Here is a 15,635-nt window from a genome sequence, read left to right as displayed (position 1 = left end):
ATGTTGAAAACAGACGAAGCATTGATGATCGATCAAATTCTTCATTGTTATAATGTCACTTTTGACGCTTAACGAAATTAAAACAATGAAAAATTTCATCGAAACATATTCTCAATGCATCGTCTGTTTTCTGGTATGATCAGTCGAGTTTGTGATGACTCTACGACTTAAAACAAAAACGCAATTAAAATAACACACTTGTCTGTATATTAAGAGGGCTATAGTAGCTATATGTGGTAGTTCTTCTACCGTAGTATTGAGATCACTGTGGTACTGAATATCCAATATCCAGTAATTTACTTTTAAACAATAAGAGGTGGGAGGAGCTTCCATTGCTCGTTCGTAATCGGAGAGCTAAACGGCTTAGGTGTGTGAACACTTTACTCTCAGTTAAGCCGTAGAGACATTAAAAACATCTTAATTTTTAAGATCTTTCCAGGCATATGTGATGACCCACAATGATGGGTCAGATTTTGGGAAGTCGACTGGTCACATTTTGGGAAGTCGGCTTTGAAAAGAATCCATCTTGAGATTATTAATCAAAATTCAAAAAGAATGCTGTAACTTCTGCCGAAATTAGTAAAAAAAAAATTATAATTTTTATAATTCGCTAGTTCTATACGTCCCCTTTTTGCATTTTACTATTCCTAACTGACATTATTTACAACATTATGTCAGGAAAAACTGATAAATTCTTCGACTTGAAAGATGAAACTAAAATGTTTGTCTCTCAATTTTCTAGCCTAACTATACGTTGTTCCAAAGCTGTTTACAAACATCAGGTCAATTACTTTTATCGCGATCTGTGTATGACACACTAAACGTAGCATTGTATACAACTAGCATACATAAATCCGACCGTCAATCTAACAAATCGACCATCGTTCCGTATGAGATTAATTAATTTGAATCAAAACTTCACGACACAACATGACGAACCATGCGCGATTATATGTCAGTAAATACACACATGATAATGTTCTTCACTTTATATTGTGTGTTGGCTTCTAATTGCTTGCTTTATCAGCATTTCAATAAAATGATGGGTCGTAGGTCGTACATTTATCTAGCGATAACTTGGAATAAGCTGAAATATGTTCAGTTCTCGTGTAAATCTTGGCTTGATTCAGACGATGAAAAATTGAATCCCGAAGTTTGGAAGTTAAAAAATTGGTATTCTCATCGCCGTTGGAACATTATTGTGAGGACTAAGATCGTTTCACGATAAGAAAGGTACGAGAATGTTTTCATTTTGCCTGGTTTTGTACTACTAAGCAATTCGTCTATTTCACACTAGTTCAATTTTCGAATCTTTTACTTTATTTGTCTCAGATCCCAAAAGATTGAAATAAAATCTTGTCCTTCACTGGTTTTAACATTTATTTGCTTATAAGACAACGTCAGCTGGAGATTGTTATTAATTTTGACGTCATTGTCGATAACAGATGATGTATTGATATCTAAAGCGTTCTTCCGCTCGTTATGCGGATTTTTTTTTTCGAATAATTTGAATTTATTCTGAAGAGCTTTTCGATCAAAAAATTTTATTCCATAGATGACCTCACTGGCCACAGTGCTAACAACGGTCTGCGCTTTGTTGCTACTCCTGGAAGGCATATCTTGTTGTTCAAGAGTTCCACAAGCACCACATGGACGTAAAGGACGCGGAGATAACGGTTATCGAATAATAGTTGGCGATGAACCATCCGGTTATGAGCCGGGAAAGATTTACAATTGTAACGAACCAAAATTTCTCGTTTTTTTTAAAAATCGAATTCTAGTTTTTTGTATCTAAATTCATGCAAAACTGTTGACAGTGTTCCTATTGGGATCGCGAACACATGGCAATATTCAGCAATTCACGCATTTCACGTTAAACGCCCAGACCGCTTCCACGTCGTCACCAGACACAGCTGTTTATCGTATGGCAAGTCCGAGAAAAGTGGGACGCTTCCAATTGTTCAGCGATGCGTTGAGTAAATTCAACGAAGATTGCGTGAATACTGTGTCCGAAGCAGACGATTTCCCGAAAACTGAGATTCAAGTTATGTGGGTAGCTCCGGCAGCCGGATCCGGTTGTGTGGCACTACGAGCAATGGTGTATGAAGAATCGAAAAGTTGGTATTCCGATGATGATCAACTAACGAAGATTATTTGCGAGAATACGGAAAAGCGTACGGCAGAATGTTGCGCCTGTGACGAAGCGAAATACAGTGTAAGGTCTATGCAGTCAATTAACTTCGGAATCAAAACATAAATTCCGCTGGTTTTTCAGTTTGTCTTCGAAGGAATTTGGTCGAACGAAACACATCCCCGAGACTATCCGTTCGCCGTTTGGCTAACCCATTTTTCGGATGTGATTGGTGCTTCACACGACTCAAACTTTTCGTTCTGGGGAGAAAATCATATCGCAACCGATGGATTCCGGTCGTTAGCCGAATGGGGATCGCCGCGAGCATTAGAAACGGAACTGAGGGCCAAAGGGCCGAGATTGAGGACACTCATCAAAGCAGCTGGATTGTGGTATCCGAATGTGAATCAGAACACTTCGTCTCAATTCCGGGTCGATCGTGATCACCACAAACTATCGTTGGTTTCAATGTTCGGTCCATCACCGGATTGGGTGGTTGGCGTCAGTGGTTTGAATTTATGTGAAGCGGACTGCACGTGGAAGGACAGCATTGATATCGATTTGTATCCATGGGATTCGGGCACAGATAATGGCATCACGTACATGGTAAATACAGCTTCGGTAAATCGAAGCGATTTGTGGAATGAAATTGAAAACTTTGTCCCTTCGCTAGTCACCTAACGCGGAAACTCAGCCGCGAGAGAGAATGTACAGAATTACGACAATGTACCCAGAAGATCCGAGACAACCATTCTATAATCCGAACAGCGATAAGATGACGCCGTTGGCAAAATTGTATATTCGTCGAGAACGAGTCTTTTCCAGAAACTGTGACGATAGTTTCCTGCAGTCACAAATATTGGATGTGTCCGAGAACACTGAAGAGGGTGAATCACGACGTGAGTAAAGTCTGTAGTTTATGACTGTGTTGTTTCATCTTCGAAAGACCTCCAACCAACACACAATTTTCCGATCGTTTATCTTAGCCTCCAAATCATTTAAAACCAAATTTCAGCTCAATGCTCAACCACTCAATTCACGCAATGGACCCCGTGTTCCGTTACCTGCGGCAAAGGAATCCGAATGCGTAGCCGTGAGTATACGAATCCCACTTTGGCGGCTGAATCGCAATGCAATCGACAATTGGTCAATAAGGAAATGTGCGTAGCCGATGTGCCGGAGTGCGAGTAAGTTCTACATCAATCGATTCGAATCGATCGACAAAAATTGCACTCAAATTACAGAAACAACGTCGACGAACCGGAAGAGAATCTGGCTAGAAGTCAGGCCAACGTTGACGATGCTGGTGAAGGTGTCGGTGTTTGCAAGACAACGAAATGGTCAGAGATGTCACCATGTTCGGCTACATGTGGAATTGGAATATCGATGAGAACACGAACGTTCATAGACCATGCCGGCAGGAAAAAGTGTCCTCATGTATCTGTTGGTAGGTTTCCGCTTTAGCGGTAGAGAGAAGTAACTCTACCACCAAGAATCGTTCGTTTTACAGTCGAAAAGGAGAAGTGCATGAAGCCGGAATGTTCTTTCGAGCAAATTGAATTGCCAGATCCTTTGTGTCCAGTCACGGTCTGGAGTGAATGGAGTCCTTGCAGCAAAACCTGTGGAAATGGAATCCGAATCAGGACAAGACTTCTGTTAGCCGATTCGTCGATGACTGAGACATGCAACGGACGCTTGGAATTGAATCAACAAGAGGTCTGCTCAAATCGACCGACATGCTTCTTCGATCAACAAGAAGCTCTAGGTACTCTGCGAATCAATTCGCTAAAATGATTCCGGATTTCAATTTCGTAAATTCGCAGATATCTGTGCCCAAGTGCAGGATGTTGGACCTTGCAGAGGAGCCTATAATCGTTACTCGTACGACAGAGACAGGTCTGCGTGCGTTCCATTCGTGTATGGAGGTTGTCGTGGCAATCAGAACAATTTCTTAACCTTACAAGAGTGTCAAGACTTGTGCATTCGCGGTCAAGGTTAATCGGAACGATCTTGATACTGAATCCTCTCCGATTAACTTTCCATTTCTAATCTAACAGATGCGCCTACGACCCAATCGCCAGCAGTGCCGGTGAACAGAGGACGAGGACATAATTTAGCAGACGTGACTGATTGTGTAGTCAGTGAATGGGGTGAATGGTCACCATGTTCCGTATCGTGTGGCAATGGAACAACTGAAAAGTATCGCCGTATCATTACCGAAGCGAGAAACGGAGGTGTTGCATGCCCGAAAAAATTATCCAAACGTAAACGTTGCTTCCAGCAGTGTTGATTGTAGTGTCTTTCCCCAATTTATAGTAAAATCAAACTGAACGTTGTACGCGAAGCACATCCGGTTCAATAAAATTGTCGAATTAAGTCGAAAGGAGTTTTGGTGAGTTTCTTATTTATTTGGAAATTTTTTGTCCTACCAGATGGAGATACGAAACTATTAAACAAAAATATTTTTCTGTGAAATGGAAAAGAAATTTTCCTGCCGGAAAAGCTATTTATTTGAAAAACCCAAACTAAAGATTTTTTTTCGAGATTCTATTTCTGTTCTTGAAAGTATAGTCCAGCGGTCCAGGAGTCATACAACGTTGTGTTACCAAACCTATGTACGGAGCATCTGAAAGCTATTTATTTAGCTTCTTGCTATTTTAAAAATCAGTTTACATAAATTTCCCTCATTCAGTAACATTTCATTCTAATTTCTCTCTCGCACTCTCTCAGAATGGTTTTTCCATGTCTCCATACAAAAATTTGTTTCAATTCACTATTAATGAATTCATATTTTACTTTACTTCACGCATAATTTTTCGCTCTCTGTTTTCCTTTGTTTGGGTTCCAGCAGTCATTGGGCTTACGTCGTTTCGCTGCAGTAGTTTATATGTCCACATTTGATGTTGTGTAGGCAATTCGCATTTCCTCAGCTAGGTTTCTTTTCAATACCGGACAAATTTTACTCCAGGCAGGGTGGTTTAAATCCAAATCCATTTTATGTTTCTGCACGACTATTTTACAATTGATGCACACACTTCTCGTCACTATGCAATCTTTAATTTCATGATCTCCACCACACTGCAGACAGGCCTTTTCGTTTCTGCATATGTTCGATTTATGGTTGTAATCGCAGCACCTATAGCAACCCACCTTTTGGGCGGGTCAGGACCCTTGACTGACAATTTTTTCAATATATTTTTAATTTTATTTTCCGTTGTTAAGCTTCCGAAACATGAAAAATAACTGATATAAAAATCTTCGCTTTAGTGCAAATTCTTTGGAAAAGGACTTTTTCTGTTCTCTATTTTCTTAGTGGACCTACTTAGGCAAAAAATCGTGCATCTTAGAAAATCGTTATAACGATGATTGTAGGTTGTTCCGTATCTATTCCTGATTCTATGGTTATCTGGTAAGCCGCCGTTATTTCCCTTTTTTCTATGATTTTTCATTCGTAAGCGAGAAGTGATATCAATCCACTTCCAAAGAATCAGTTATAGAGAAAAATCAAAAAAAAAAATTTGGTGCAATTTATTTTTTGACATTTGAATCCAAAATGGCGGAAAAACTTGGTCAAGGTCGAAAAATATTTTTTTTTTAAAGAAAATCTCTGAAACCGATAGAAAGACTGTAAATTCGCAAAAATTTTCTTCAAAGGGTTTATAGAGAATTTAAAGAGCTACGTTTTTGTTTTTTTCTTTATTGAAATCGTGCAGCTCGTTCCGGCGATATGTCCGTAACAGTGAAGTCACCACATGTTCTTCATGTAAAAATACATCGAAATTATTATTTATTTAGAGTAAATAATCACACGTATTTCCATCACAATCGACCTAAAGTTATATTTTCTGTAAATTTTAGTAACTCAAGGCGTAATCGAGTTTCATATTTTCACGGAAACATGCTCCCTGTTCTAGAATTTAAGGATTTTGAAGGATCTCTGAGTTTTTTTTTGGATTTATTGAACTGTTGAGGTGGGTCAGTTCCTAAAAATTTTGTCACTGTACATGCACAATATGTTCCCAGCTCTAGAACGTAAGTATTATGAAGGATATCTGAGGTTTTATTGGGCTACCTTCTGGACTTTTGGGATTGTTGAGGTTATATTATGTTAGTTCCTAAAGTTACACCACTTTACATGGTATACCGCTGGACAATACTTCCAAGAAGAGAAAAAAGTCTCGAAAAGATTCTTTAGTTTGGGCACAACCCTCCTACTAGCATGAACATAAAAAATATTTGGAGGCTGATGAAATCACAGTAGGTCCGCGTTTCTTTTGTATAGATAGATGACTTCGATGTGCGAGTTAGAACATACAATACAAACAGTCGTAAGGGGTAGCTCTTATCACTAAAGCTTCCAAATTTGACACTTGTCAATTTAGTGTTCATGCTAGTAGCAGTGCTGTTTGGGAGATAGTCGACTCTTAGGTTTTTCAAATAAATGGCTTTTATGACAGGAAAATCGCTTTTCCAATTTTTTTTTCTCCATATTTTGTACTGGATATAATTGATCTGCGTGAACAGGCTATGTCTCCGATAATGAAATTTGACAGTGACTTTTCCGTTCCGACGACACGAGAAACGACGACTTTCTGAAGAAACGATGAGTTCAAGAACTCCCATTTTCTCCAGGAAATCGCCGGTTTTTAACATTTTGTAGAAGATTCAATATCCAATAAAAAGGCGAGAAGAAAGGACGACTTTCTAAAGAAAAAGTTAAGAAAAAGTCGTCGAATACTCACCACTTTTTCAGGAACTCGTAGTTTCTTCAGAAAGTCGTCGTTTCTCGTGTCTTTTTCAGTGCAATTGACATATAGATGTACAAATACAGTCAATCATTTATTAGGGTTGACTTTGGACGCTTTGGACATTGGACAATACCTTCAATGTTGTGGTAAGAAATTTCATTGTGAAGCAGTTTTGTAGTTTAGTTTCAAGATTTATTGATATTGCGTCTACTTATGATCATTCGATGTAACTTTGAAGATTACGCCAAAAAGTGTTATTTTTGTTGATTATATCTATGGCTTTTTGATACCCTCCTTCGCCGCTCGTGCTGCGTCTCTCGTAATAGTCACTGACGGAGTGCATGTGTTCAGTCGCATACTTTAAAGCATAGTCAGCGTCTGCACCTTTCCGCAACAGGGCGCGGACTGATCTTTCACGACCTGCGAAAGTACATTCAGTTGATATGTGATAGGCTGTTGGTATCGTGTTGGGTGTAAATTAAGCTTTAAATGATGGAAGGATTGCACACACACCCAAAATGAATGATTTAGAGAATTTCATTCAAGTCGTCCGTGAGAAAATTACCATCAAAAGCGGCATAAATTAACGCCGACCATCCACTATTGTCCGTTGCATTGATATTGGCTCCATTGTCAACCAGAAGTTTTATGATCCTGGAATTATCGAAAGCAGAAGCAAACATTAAGGGGGTTTTGCCATTTGTGTCTGTTGCATTGACATCAGCTCCGTTTTCAATCAGAAATTTCACAGTTTCATAGCGCCCTAACCCAAAAGAAAATCTGGAATGATGTCACTTTCATAACACATTTGAATACTCAAATTACCGTTATTGGAAGCGTTCATTAATGCCGTGTCGCCGTCTTCGTCTCTAGCATTGATGTTAGCACCTTTCTCAAGCAGATCCTTCACACGATCAGGCGTTTCTGTATGTAAAATAACCAGCGTTTTAAGTAACTCGACTCGAAAAAGATTATTAAAAATTGAGTGCTAGGAGAGTAATATGCGTGAATGCGAATTTCCTATCGCGAGGTTTACCGGTCTCAGCAAGAAATGTGCGACCAAGTGGACCAAGTCATAATGTACTATTTCCGGTGCTTAGTGAAGAGGATAACTTACGCAATTGTTAGGAACTTTGTTTGCCGTTTGTGGCTGCATTCCATGCGATTTCGCCCCTTCGGATGCAAACGCCACATTTGGCGAAATAGAAAGTTCCAAACAAGGCCGTAATCCATTATTATAACTTACCATCCAAAGCGGCACGACTGAATTCCAAATCTGTGTCTCCATGGACTGAAGGAAAACAAAAAATTGTTTGAACTGTAAAATATCGAATCACCTCTCGAAAACAAAGCTAAGCACCACGGCAGAGTAAAAGTAACCCAGGCAGGAGCGCTTGTTTGACTAGGGACCTGAATAATCTAGTAGCCCTATGTTTTTTGCGAATTAAATTTTTCAACTTATGTCAGTGTTCATTTGAGTTCATTTTCATACAGTGTATTAGGTCCCTCATTTGACGTTTCAATAATGAACCGCTCCTGCCAGGTTTACTTTTACTCTGCCTTGTAAGCACGTTTTAAAATCTCACCATTAATCGCTAATGCTAGACAAACAATTAGCGATATCAACAAGAAATTATTCATTTTTCAAAAACAGAATGACCAACAATTGATATTGCAAACCGGTCAGATCAGTCGAATATTTCGCTACAAAATGAATGTCGTTTTGGAGGAATCGCTTCGTGAATTATGAAATTATAGAACGTAATGCCAGTATATAGCATTTTGTTGAAGTTTTGACCCTACGATATCGTAGGGTAGTTGCGCCAATGTTTGGTTACAGCTGAACCCATTCATGTAGGTGATGCAATTTGCTGCAGCTGTTTTTCAGCTGGCCCAATCTTACAAAACACACTGCATATTTACGTCTTTATGGGATGTTATCACTACCACGCGCTTATGACAATATAATCACGTATAAGACACACTCATAGTAATCTATAGGTATGGCTACCCTAACAGCAATTACTTTTTGTGATAAAGAGTTCAACAAAAGGTCCTGGCGATAATTATTTCGTTTAATCATTACGTTTCGACATAATTTTTTTTTTTGAACAGTTCGTTTAATCAAATAAAGTTTTTTCATACTTCCAATGATAAAACTCGTATTTAGACACCTCAAATGCGGTGTAAATATTGTGTTTTGTTGATGCCTTTCTTCATTTATTCATTCTCTCTCAAATTCATCTTAAGCACGAATGACATGAGCTCCGTTTACAAAGAAGTTCTCCGTTTTCATTCTGTTTTACTTCAACACGATTCAATTTTATCACCTTAGTACACAGTTTTCTCTCCAAAATTTATTTTGATTTTGTTTGACACAGGATTTTGTTTAATTGTCGTGTAAACGGATAAACCGATTCTTAAACAAAATGGGGTGCGATCCAAGCTTAACTCACTTAGTCACCCGTAATTCACGTGTTTCCCCGCAAAAATCGTACTGAGAAGAAATTATTAGGAAAATCCAGATCGATGTTTGCGGCCAGAGCGAAGCGAGGTGAACACAACTTGTAAACGTTCTCTCTCAGTAACCAGTTCCAGAATGTACGTGAATTATGCGGGTGGCTAAGTGAATTATGCGGGAAGGTAGATGATTTTGAGAGAGAATGAATAAATAGGCGGCAACAAAACGCAATATATAATTGATGTGCCTAAGCACGAACTTTATCATTGGAAGTATGAAAAAACTTTATTTGATCAAACGAACTATTAACAGCCATGCACATTTAGAAGTACGTACCGTCATTATTATAAATTTCTTATTTCTCTCATTTTGCTTACTTCTCTCCTTTCTCCATATACTCGTTATTGAGAAATAAGTGAAGTTGGAGAAATAAGAAACTTATATTAATTGCATGGCAGTAAACAAAAAGGAATGAAGATTCCTCATTGAGGAAAAAGAACTTGCGGGAGATGTTAAACGTTCACACAAAAGAATTTCAAAAGAAATCGTTGCACTCATACGCACATGTGGAATTGAGGAAACTTAAAGACAAGCGCTACTTCTATGTGGTGGAATAGGTGTGGAACAAATAAAACGAAAGAAACGAACGAAAACCACGAAAAGTAAGTTGCAAGGAAACAGAGCAGTAGCCAGGTGTGGCACAGGCCAGGCCTACACTTTTCGGAATATCGGGAATTGACAGTAATGTGCAAAGTATGTTCGCATTTGAAATAGTTGTATGATGTTGTTAAACTAATCTTCAACAACTTGAAGGACTTGGCGCCGCACACCCGCACTGAAATTTTGGTCCAGCTACGGCTCTGCTCCGAAACTGAAATTTATTTTGTATGGTAGTATTCGGCTGTTCTTGGCTCAACAATTAACCGGTTTGCAATACTAATTGTTGGTCATCATTCCGTTTTTGAAAAATGGATAATTTTTTGTTGATTTCTCTGAGTGTTTGTCTAGCATTTGCGATTAATGGTGAGATTTCAAAACGTGCTTAGCTTTGTTTTCGAGAGGTGATTCGATATGTTATTGTAAATTCACACAATATATTTTCCTTCAGTCCATGGAGACCAAGAGACAGATTCGGATTTCATCCAGGCTGCTTTGGATGGTAAGTTGATAGTAGAATATGCGCCTCTGTCTAAAATGTGCCGAGATAAACAAGGGACATGGCCGAATTTAGATACGAGCGCATGTGGGCTTAGCCCACCCTGAGGCTGTCATTTTTCTTCATTTTTCTTATTTTTCCCATACAAATTCTTTGTCCAAACACCTCTGTCCAAATGTTTTATTTTGACGAGTTGGTGATTGTGATCCTAAAGTATAGTTTCCACTTAAAGTTGTAAAATAGAACAAAAGAACTGTCACGCAAACGGAGTGGAAATTGAATTTATTGTTCTATTTTACAACTGTCATGTAGACGGAGGCTAAACGGAGTGCTCTTTTTAAGTGGAAACTGTACTTAAGACGAAGGCGCGGATCATAATCCAACAAGTCAAAATCTGTTTTGAGTTGAGTCATTTAAAGGGCTTGTTATTTTACATGCAGATACCCCTGATCTGGTGAAGTTTCTGCTTAAGGAAGGTGCTAATATCAATGCTACAGACGAAGATGGCAAAACGGCATTAATGAAGGCTTCTAATAACGGTAATTTGAGTATTCAAATGTGTTATGAAAGTGACATCATTCCAGATTTTCTTTTGGGTTAGGGCGCTATGAAACTGTGAAATTTCTGATTGACAACGAAGCTGATGTCAATGCAAAGGACACCAATGGCAAAACCCCCTTAATGTTTGCTGCTGCTTTCGATAATTCCAAGATCGTAAGACTTCTGGTTGACAATGGAGCCAATATCAATGCAACGGACAATAGTGGATGGTCGACGTTAATTTATGCCGCTTATGATGGTAATTCTCTTACAGACGATTTTGATGAAATTCTCTAAATCATTCATTTTGGGTGTGTGTGCAATCCTTCCATCATTTAAAGCTTAATTTAGAGAAAAAGTACGAACAGCCTATCTCAACTGAATGTACTTTCGCAGGTCGTGACAGAGCAGTCCGCGCCCTTTTGCGGAAAGGTGCAGACGCTGACTACGCTTTAAAGTATGCGACTGAACATTTGCATTCTATCATTGACTATTACAATGAACGCAGCACGAGTGGCGTGGGTGGGTATCAAAAATCCGTGGACACAATCAACGAAAACAACACGTTTTTGCGACGCCTTCAAAGTTACGTCGAATGATTATAAATTTCATGTAAAGAACATAAAACGTTTACTTGCGGATCGAGTAATGTAGACGCAATCAATAAATCTTGAAACTAAACTGCATCACTGCCTTCCAATGAAATGTCTTATCACAATGTTGAAAGACTTGTCCAAAGTCAATCTAATAAATGACTGACTGTCTTCGTACATCTGTACGCCGCACAAAAATCACTGTCAAATTTCATCCTCAGAGACATGGCCTGCTCATGGTGTATTTGTCTTTTGTATGAAAAACTACGTAGGTTTCCATAGTTTCAGTTGGCTAGATCTGAGAGTGTTAGTCTCAATCTCTGAAAAAAGCCCCATATCAATAAAATAGTTCCACAACTTTGACCCCTCTAGCACATCCAATCGTCAAAACTTTTATCAAGTGTCCTAACGCGCATAAGAACCTAGTTTTGCTAATCAGACAAAATACACGACCAATCATAAAGCTGTTTCAACTATCTAAACAAAAGTACTTCATAAATAATTACAGTCGCAACAGAAACATTAAACAGTAAGGCAGTGCATACTCCAGGTAATAGATCTAAATTCAAGATCATCAAAAAATCGTTTTTTCTGAGGAACTGACCTGCTATTTAATTTATTACTACTAAAGTCCAGAAAGAAACAAGGAGCCCAGCAGCCCAGCTAAGATCGTTGTGGTTCCAAAGTTCTAGAAAGCGGAAGACAGTGGACCATATTGACTCTACGTATTTCTGTGAACTATCACCTGGCAACCTCAAACAAGTCAGAATTCCAGAAGTAAATCGAAAAAATAGGCAGAAACGTGTAAAATGCCAAGTATCTAGAAAGAGGAAGATGTAGGATCGCAAGTGTAAGAGCCTATTTTGAATGAGTTACCTTACGAATAGTCACATAAGATGTAAGTTCTTAGAAATACGTGATATCATCATGGTCTACTGTCTTTCCTGTTCTAGAACTTTGGAACCACTACGAACTTAGCTGGGTTCCTTGGTTGCCTTCTGGACTGTAGTAACAATAAAGGTAACAGTAGGTCAGTTCCTAAGAAAAAACGACTTTCAGATGATCTTAGCTTTAGATCTATTACTTGATTAGATAACAATAAATGTCTTCGATCCTATTAGACACTCGACTTCTAAGTTTTTCATGTATATGGCTTTTCCGGGAGGAAAACCGCTTTTATATTTCCTAAGAGGTTTCATAGTTTCGTTTCACCGACAACCTACAACAAAAACTTCATATTAAAACCTAAACGAGAGCTAAATTACGCAAGCTCGTGGACTAAGGCATCCACAAACCAAGGGACATCAAGGACCATCAAAACAAGCGTCCACATCGGATTACGTAATCGCCTGATTGGGTTCAAGAGAACAAAAGAATTGTTTGCGGTGGATATTGTTGTAATGTGGGGTGGGTGGGTGAAAATTGTCATTGTTGGCTTACGTAATAATTTTTTGTGTCACGTCAAATGTCCCTTGTATTATGTTTACTGTGGTAATGTTCCTGAAATCGATCGAAGCCACACCTCCTACTCCGAATAAACTAACCGCACACACTATCAACATGCGACGAATTCCCAGAAACATTAAAAACGGCGTCCGTCTATAATTCGCTGTATCGACATATATTGCTGTTATACTCAGCTGAGAGTATATAAGTCTGGCCGACTGGCATCGTATCACATATAAATGAAATTGAATTGGTTTCCGAATTCATTTTTTTCTTTACTCATTTTGCGCGAAACACACTGTTCGTGAAATGTACGGCGAATTAACCTTGACTGAACCATCGTCTCGGATATTTTGTATATTCGCTATTTCAGTGACGATGATGTAATTGATCAAGTTAGTCGACATTATGGGTCGCTTTGTAGTAATATTGTTGTTTGGAATATTGTATCGCAGTGCACTTGCAAAAACAAACTTTTGGAACAACGAAGTATGCACTTCGGATAGGGACTGTTCCGGCTTAACATCATGTGATTTAACGTTTGGGTGTACGCTGTAAGTTGGAACAGAGCTTTCTTTCGTTTAAATAAACAAAATGTTGATCGAACTGTTGCTTTTAGGTCTGGTCCCAAGGTGGGTCTGGTGATGCTTGGTGTTTTTCTGGCACTTTGCGCATTGCTAATTGGTATTGGATGGCTGTGTCGAAGGTAAAAATAATTTTGTTTTACCTAGTCATAGCTGCGGAACCCAACAAGCATTTTTCTGACCACAGACACTTACGGTGGAATAATTTCCGTCGACCGCACAATCAGTATTTGCCACAAACAGTAGTCACAACAAATACGCCAGCATGGAATCAACAACCAATGGGCATGACTACCACTACAGTCTATCCGCACAATCCTAATCCGAACCAATTTTATGCCGATTCCGTCAATCCACCAGCTTATAATCCATACTTAGCGGATCCTCACGTCGGTCCTGGAATAAATGTTAAACAAATGCCGACTGCACCATACCCACCAGCTGGATATTCGTAATTTACGTGAATCACAAACCATTTTTCATATCATTTCTAACGCATTGAAGCTGAGTGTGTTATGATACATTCAAGCTGTTGATTAGAATTCATTCGAAATTTTCTTTTTATTTTTTTATTTTTGGTATTCTGTGATAATTTGGTTTACATTGATTGGCGCAACGGAAAAATTCATTATTTTTGATGTGGAAAAATGACTACACACACTCGAATACAATGTGAATTTTTGAAAAAGAATAAAAATATTTTCACGAAAAGTTTGCGTTCGAAAGTGAAGGAAAGTGAAACCAGCTGAAAAACAGCTGACACAAATTTTTATTCAATTTTCACTGACGTCATCTGTATGCCTAATAATGTTATTGTATTGCGGTGAATATCGACATTAAATACTGTTTTTCGGAGTATTATATCGAACATTAGTTATACCGTACTTTGTGCTATGCGTGACGTCATTATTATTTACCTAGAGTTCATAAGTCTACATTATTATGTCGATAAGCTGGTCGTTTCCACCACTACAATACAACATTATATGATACCAGAGAATATTTAGTACGAGAAATACTAACTTGCATATACTAGGCCCCGCCTCTTGGGTGGGTCAGGTCCCTTGACTGGCTATTTTTTTTCTATAATTCCAGCCTTAGTTTTCTAACCATTTTTAAATGAGGTGGTGTGTTTGAGATCACAAAATTAAAGTCACATGAAAAGGTGATGTCTCTTTTATTCAGAAAACAGCAGTCATCACATGCTTCATTTTACTCATATTGAAGGTCCAGCGAGCGATGTCTTACTCCTAAGTTGAGTCTCCTATATAGTCTACTAAAAGCGCTGAACAGGTGGCGCATTTCTTGCTTACCTCTTGAAAAAAAAAACTCATGTGAATTACGGCTCTGGCAAAATTCACACTCGTGCAAACATTTTAGGAACGAAAAATTTCTTTTAAGAACGCGATTTCACGCAAAAATTGTCGTATATCGCAGATTACCAGTCCAATAAAGTCCAATGTTCGAATTTAACCACATGAATTACGATACTGGTCGAAAACACTTAATATTTTCAAATCTGCGATTTTCGAAGCCTCTGAGAATTACTCGAGTTATCGTGTTATCAAGCAAGCAAGATTGTTCTAGACTTCTAGATTGTTCGACCAGAAATCCAGATTCACTTACTCGTCGAATAATTTTTTTTCTGGAAATCCGTTGCAAAAATGTCGCGGTAACAAGTTGTGTTTACAATTATACTCCAACCTCACTACTCCAATATTATCCATCTACGAACTTAAAATCGGGTAAAAATTACTTAAGTTATCACGATAGCAAGGAAAAGCGTCTGAGTATAATTTGGCGTATTTCCTGCCTACCTCTTGAAAAAATATAACTCGTGTGAATTACGGCCCTCGCTTCGCTCTGGCCACAAAGTTCACACTCGTTCAAACATTTTAGGAACGAAAAAAATTGTCGTATATCCCAGATTACTAGTCCAATTAAATTCCAATGTTCGAGTTTAACCACATGAATTA

At 38.5% G+C, this 15,635-nt stretch overlaps 4 protein-coding genes across 5 annotated transcripts; 3 read left to right on the top strand and 1 right to left on the bottom strand.

Annotated features, from left to right (window-relative positions):
- The first annotated feature begins 1,079 nt into the window (after positions 1 to 1,079).
- LOC119075530 (spondin-1) lies at positions 1,080 to 4,518 on the top strand. Its single transcript, XM_037182004.1, has 10 exons — positions 1,080 to 1,233; positions 1,556 to 1,736; positions 1,818 to 2,215; positions 2,276 to 2,737; positions 2,805 to 3,030; positions 3,147 to 3,318; positions 3,376 to 3,578; positions 3,642 to 3,896; positions 3,955 to 4,125; positions 4,189 to 4,518. Exons 2-10 carry the CDS (start codon positions 1,556 to 1,558, stop codon positions 4,419 to 4,421), a joined length of 2,301 nt encoding a protein of 766 aa, XP_037037899.1. The 5' UTR covers positions 1,080 to 1,233; the 3' UTR covers positions 4,422 to 4,518.
- Positions 4,519 to 7,063: 2,545 nt separating this feature from the next.
- LOC119075503 (putative ankyrin repeat protein RF_0381) lies at positions 7,064 to 8,618 on the bottom strand. Its single transcript, XM_037181970.1, has 5 exons — positions 8,466 to 8,618; positions 8,126 to 8,170; positions 7,705 to 7,803; positions 7,445 to 7,642; positions 7,064 to 7,299 (listed from the first exon to the last, which is right to left on the bottom strand). Exons 1-5 carry the CDS (start codon positions 8,518 to 8,520, stop codon positions 7,097 to 7,099), a joined length of 600 nt encoding a protein of 199 aa, XP_037037865.1. The 5' UTR covers positions 8,521 to 8,618; the 3' UTR covers positions 7,064 to 7,096.
- Positions 8,619 to 10,232: 1,614 nt separating this feature from the next.
- Positions 10,233 to 11,722, top strand: LOC119075502 (putative ankyrin repeat protein RF_0381). Of its 2 annotated transcripts, none has more exons than XM_037181968.1 (5): positions 10,233 to 10,378; positions 10,449 to 10,499; positions 10,937 to 11,035; positions 11,098 to 11,295; positions 11,433 to 11,722. In XM_037181968.1, the coding sequence occupies exons 1-5, from the start codon at positions 10,309 to 10,311 to the stop codon at positions 11,633 to 11,635; spliced, it is 621 nt and encodes a 206-aa protein (XP_037037863.1). In that variant the 5' UTR covers positions 10,233 to 10,308; the 3' UTR covers positions 11,636 to 11,722. The 2 variants fall into 2 exon arrangements, with proteins under 2 accessions (XP_037037863.1, XP_037037864.1); XM_037181969.1 differs by having other exon boundaries at positions 10,241 to 10,363.
- Positions 11,723 to 13,382: 1,660 nt separating this feature from the next.
- Positions 13,383 to 14,370, top strand: LOC119075504. The gene is made up of 3 exons (XM_037181971.1): positions 13,383 to 13,629; positions 13,695 to 13,781; positions 13,847 to 14,370. The coding sequence occupies exons 1-3, from the start codon at positions 13,484 to 13,486 to the stop codon at positions 14,112 to 14,114; spliced, it is 501 nt and encodes a 166-aa protein (XP_037037866.1). The 5' UTR covers positions 13,383 to 13,483; the 3' UTR covers positions 14,115 to 14,370.
- The last annotated feature ends 1,265 nt before the right edge of the window (positions 14,371 to 15,635 follow it).

Source organism: Bradysia coprophila, unplaced genomic scaffold, assembly GCF_014529535.1.
Source record: "Bradysia coprophila strain Holo2 unplaced genomic scaffold, BU_Bcop_v1 contig_219, whole genome shotgun sequence".
Lineage (NCBI taxonomy): Eukaryota > Metazoa > Arthropoda > Insecta > Diptera > Sciaridae > Bradysia > Bradysia coprophila.
This window is presented reverse-complemented; position numbering and strand designations above follow the sequence as displayed.

Bases quoted from the DNA above. Each gene is read 5' to 3' on its own strand.
- LOC119075530 (XM_037182004.1), top strand. From the start codon at position 1,556: ATGACCTCACTGGCCACAGTGCTAACAACGGTCTGCGCTTTGTTGCTA. The intron at 3,319-3,375 runs GTAAGTTCTACA...CTCAAATTACAG, and splicing joins GCCGATGTGCCGGAGTGCGA to AAACAACGTCGACGAACCGG. The intron at 4,126-4,188 runs GTTAATCGGAAC...CTAATCTAACAG, and splicing joins CTTGTGCATTCGCGGTCAAG to ATGCGCCTACGACCCAATCG.
- LOC119075503 (XM_037181970.1), bottom strand. From the start codon at position 8,520: ATGAATAATTTCTTGTTGATATCGCTAATTGTTTGTCTAGCATTAGCG. The intron at 7,804-8,125 runs GTAAGTTATAAT...TTTTACATACAG, and splicing joins CAGTCGTGCCGCTTTGGATG to AAACGCCTGATCGTGTGAAG. The intron at 7,643-7,704 runs GTAATTTGAGTA...CTTTTGGGTTAG, and splicing joins AATGAACGCTTCCAATAACG to GGCGCTATGAAACTGTGAAA.
- LOC119075502 (XM_037181968.1), top strand. From the start codon at position 10,309: ATGGATAATTTTTTGTTGATTTCTCTGAGTGTTTGTCTAGCATTTGCG. The intron at 10,379-10,448 runs GTGCTTAGCTTT...ATTTTCCTTCAG, and splicing joins TAATGGTGAGATTTCAAAAC to TCCATGGAGACCAAGAGACA. The intron at 10,500-10,936 runs GTAAGTTGATAG...TTTTACATGCAG, and splicing joins CATCCAGGCTGCTTTGGATG to ATACCCCTGATCTGGTGAAG.
- LOC119075504 (XM_037181971.1), top strand. From the start codon at position 13,484: ATGGGTCGCTTTGTAGTAATATTGTTGTTTGGAATATTGTATCGCAGT. The intron at 13,630-13,694 runs GTAAGTTGGAAC...TGTTGCTTTTAG, and splicing joins TTAACGTTTGGGTGTACGCT to GTCTGGTCCCAAGGTGGGTC. The intron at 13,782-13,846 runs GTAAAAATAATT...TTCTGACCACAG, and splicing joins ATTGGATGGCTGTGTCGAAG to ACACTTACGGTGGAATAATT.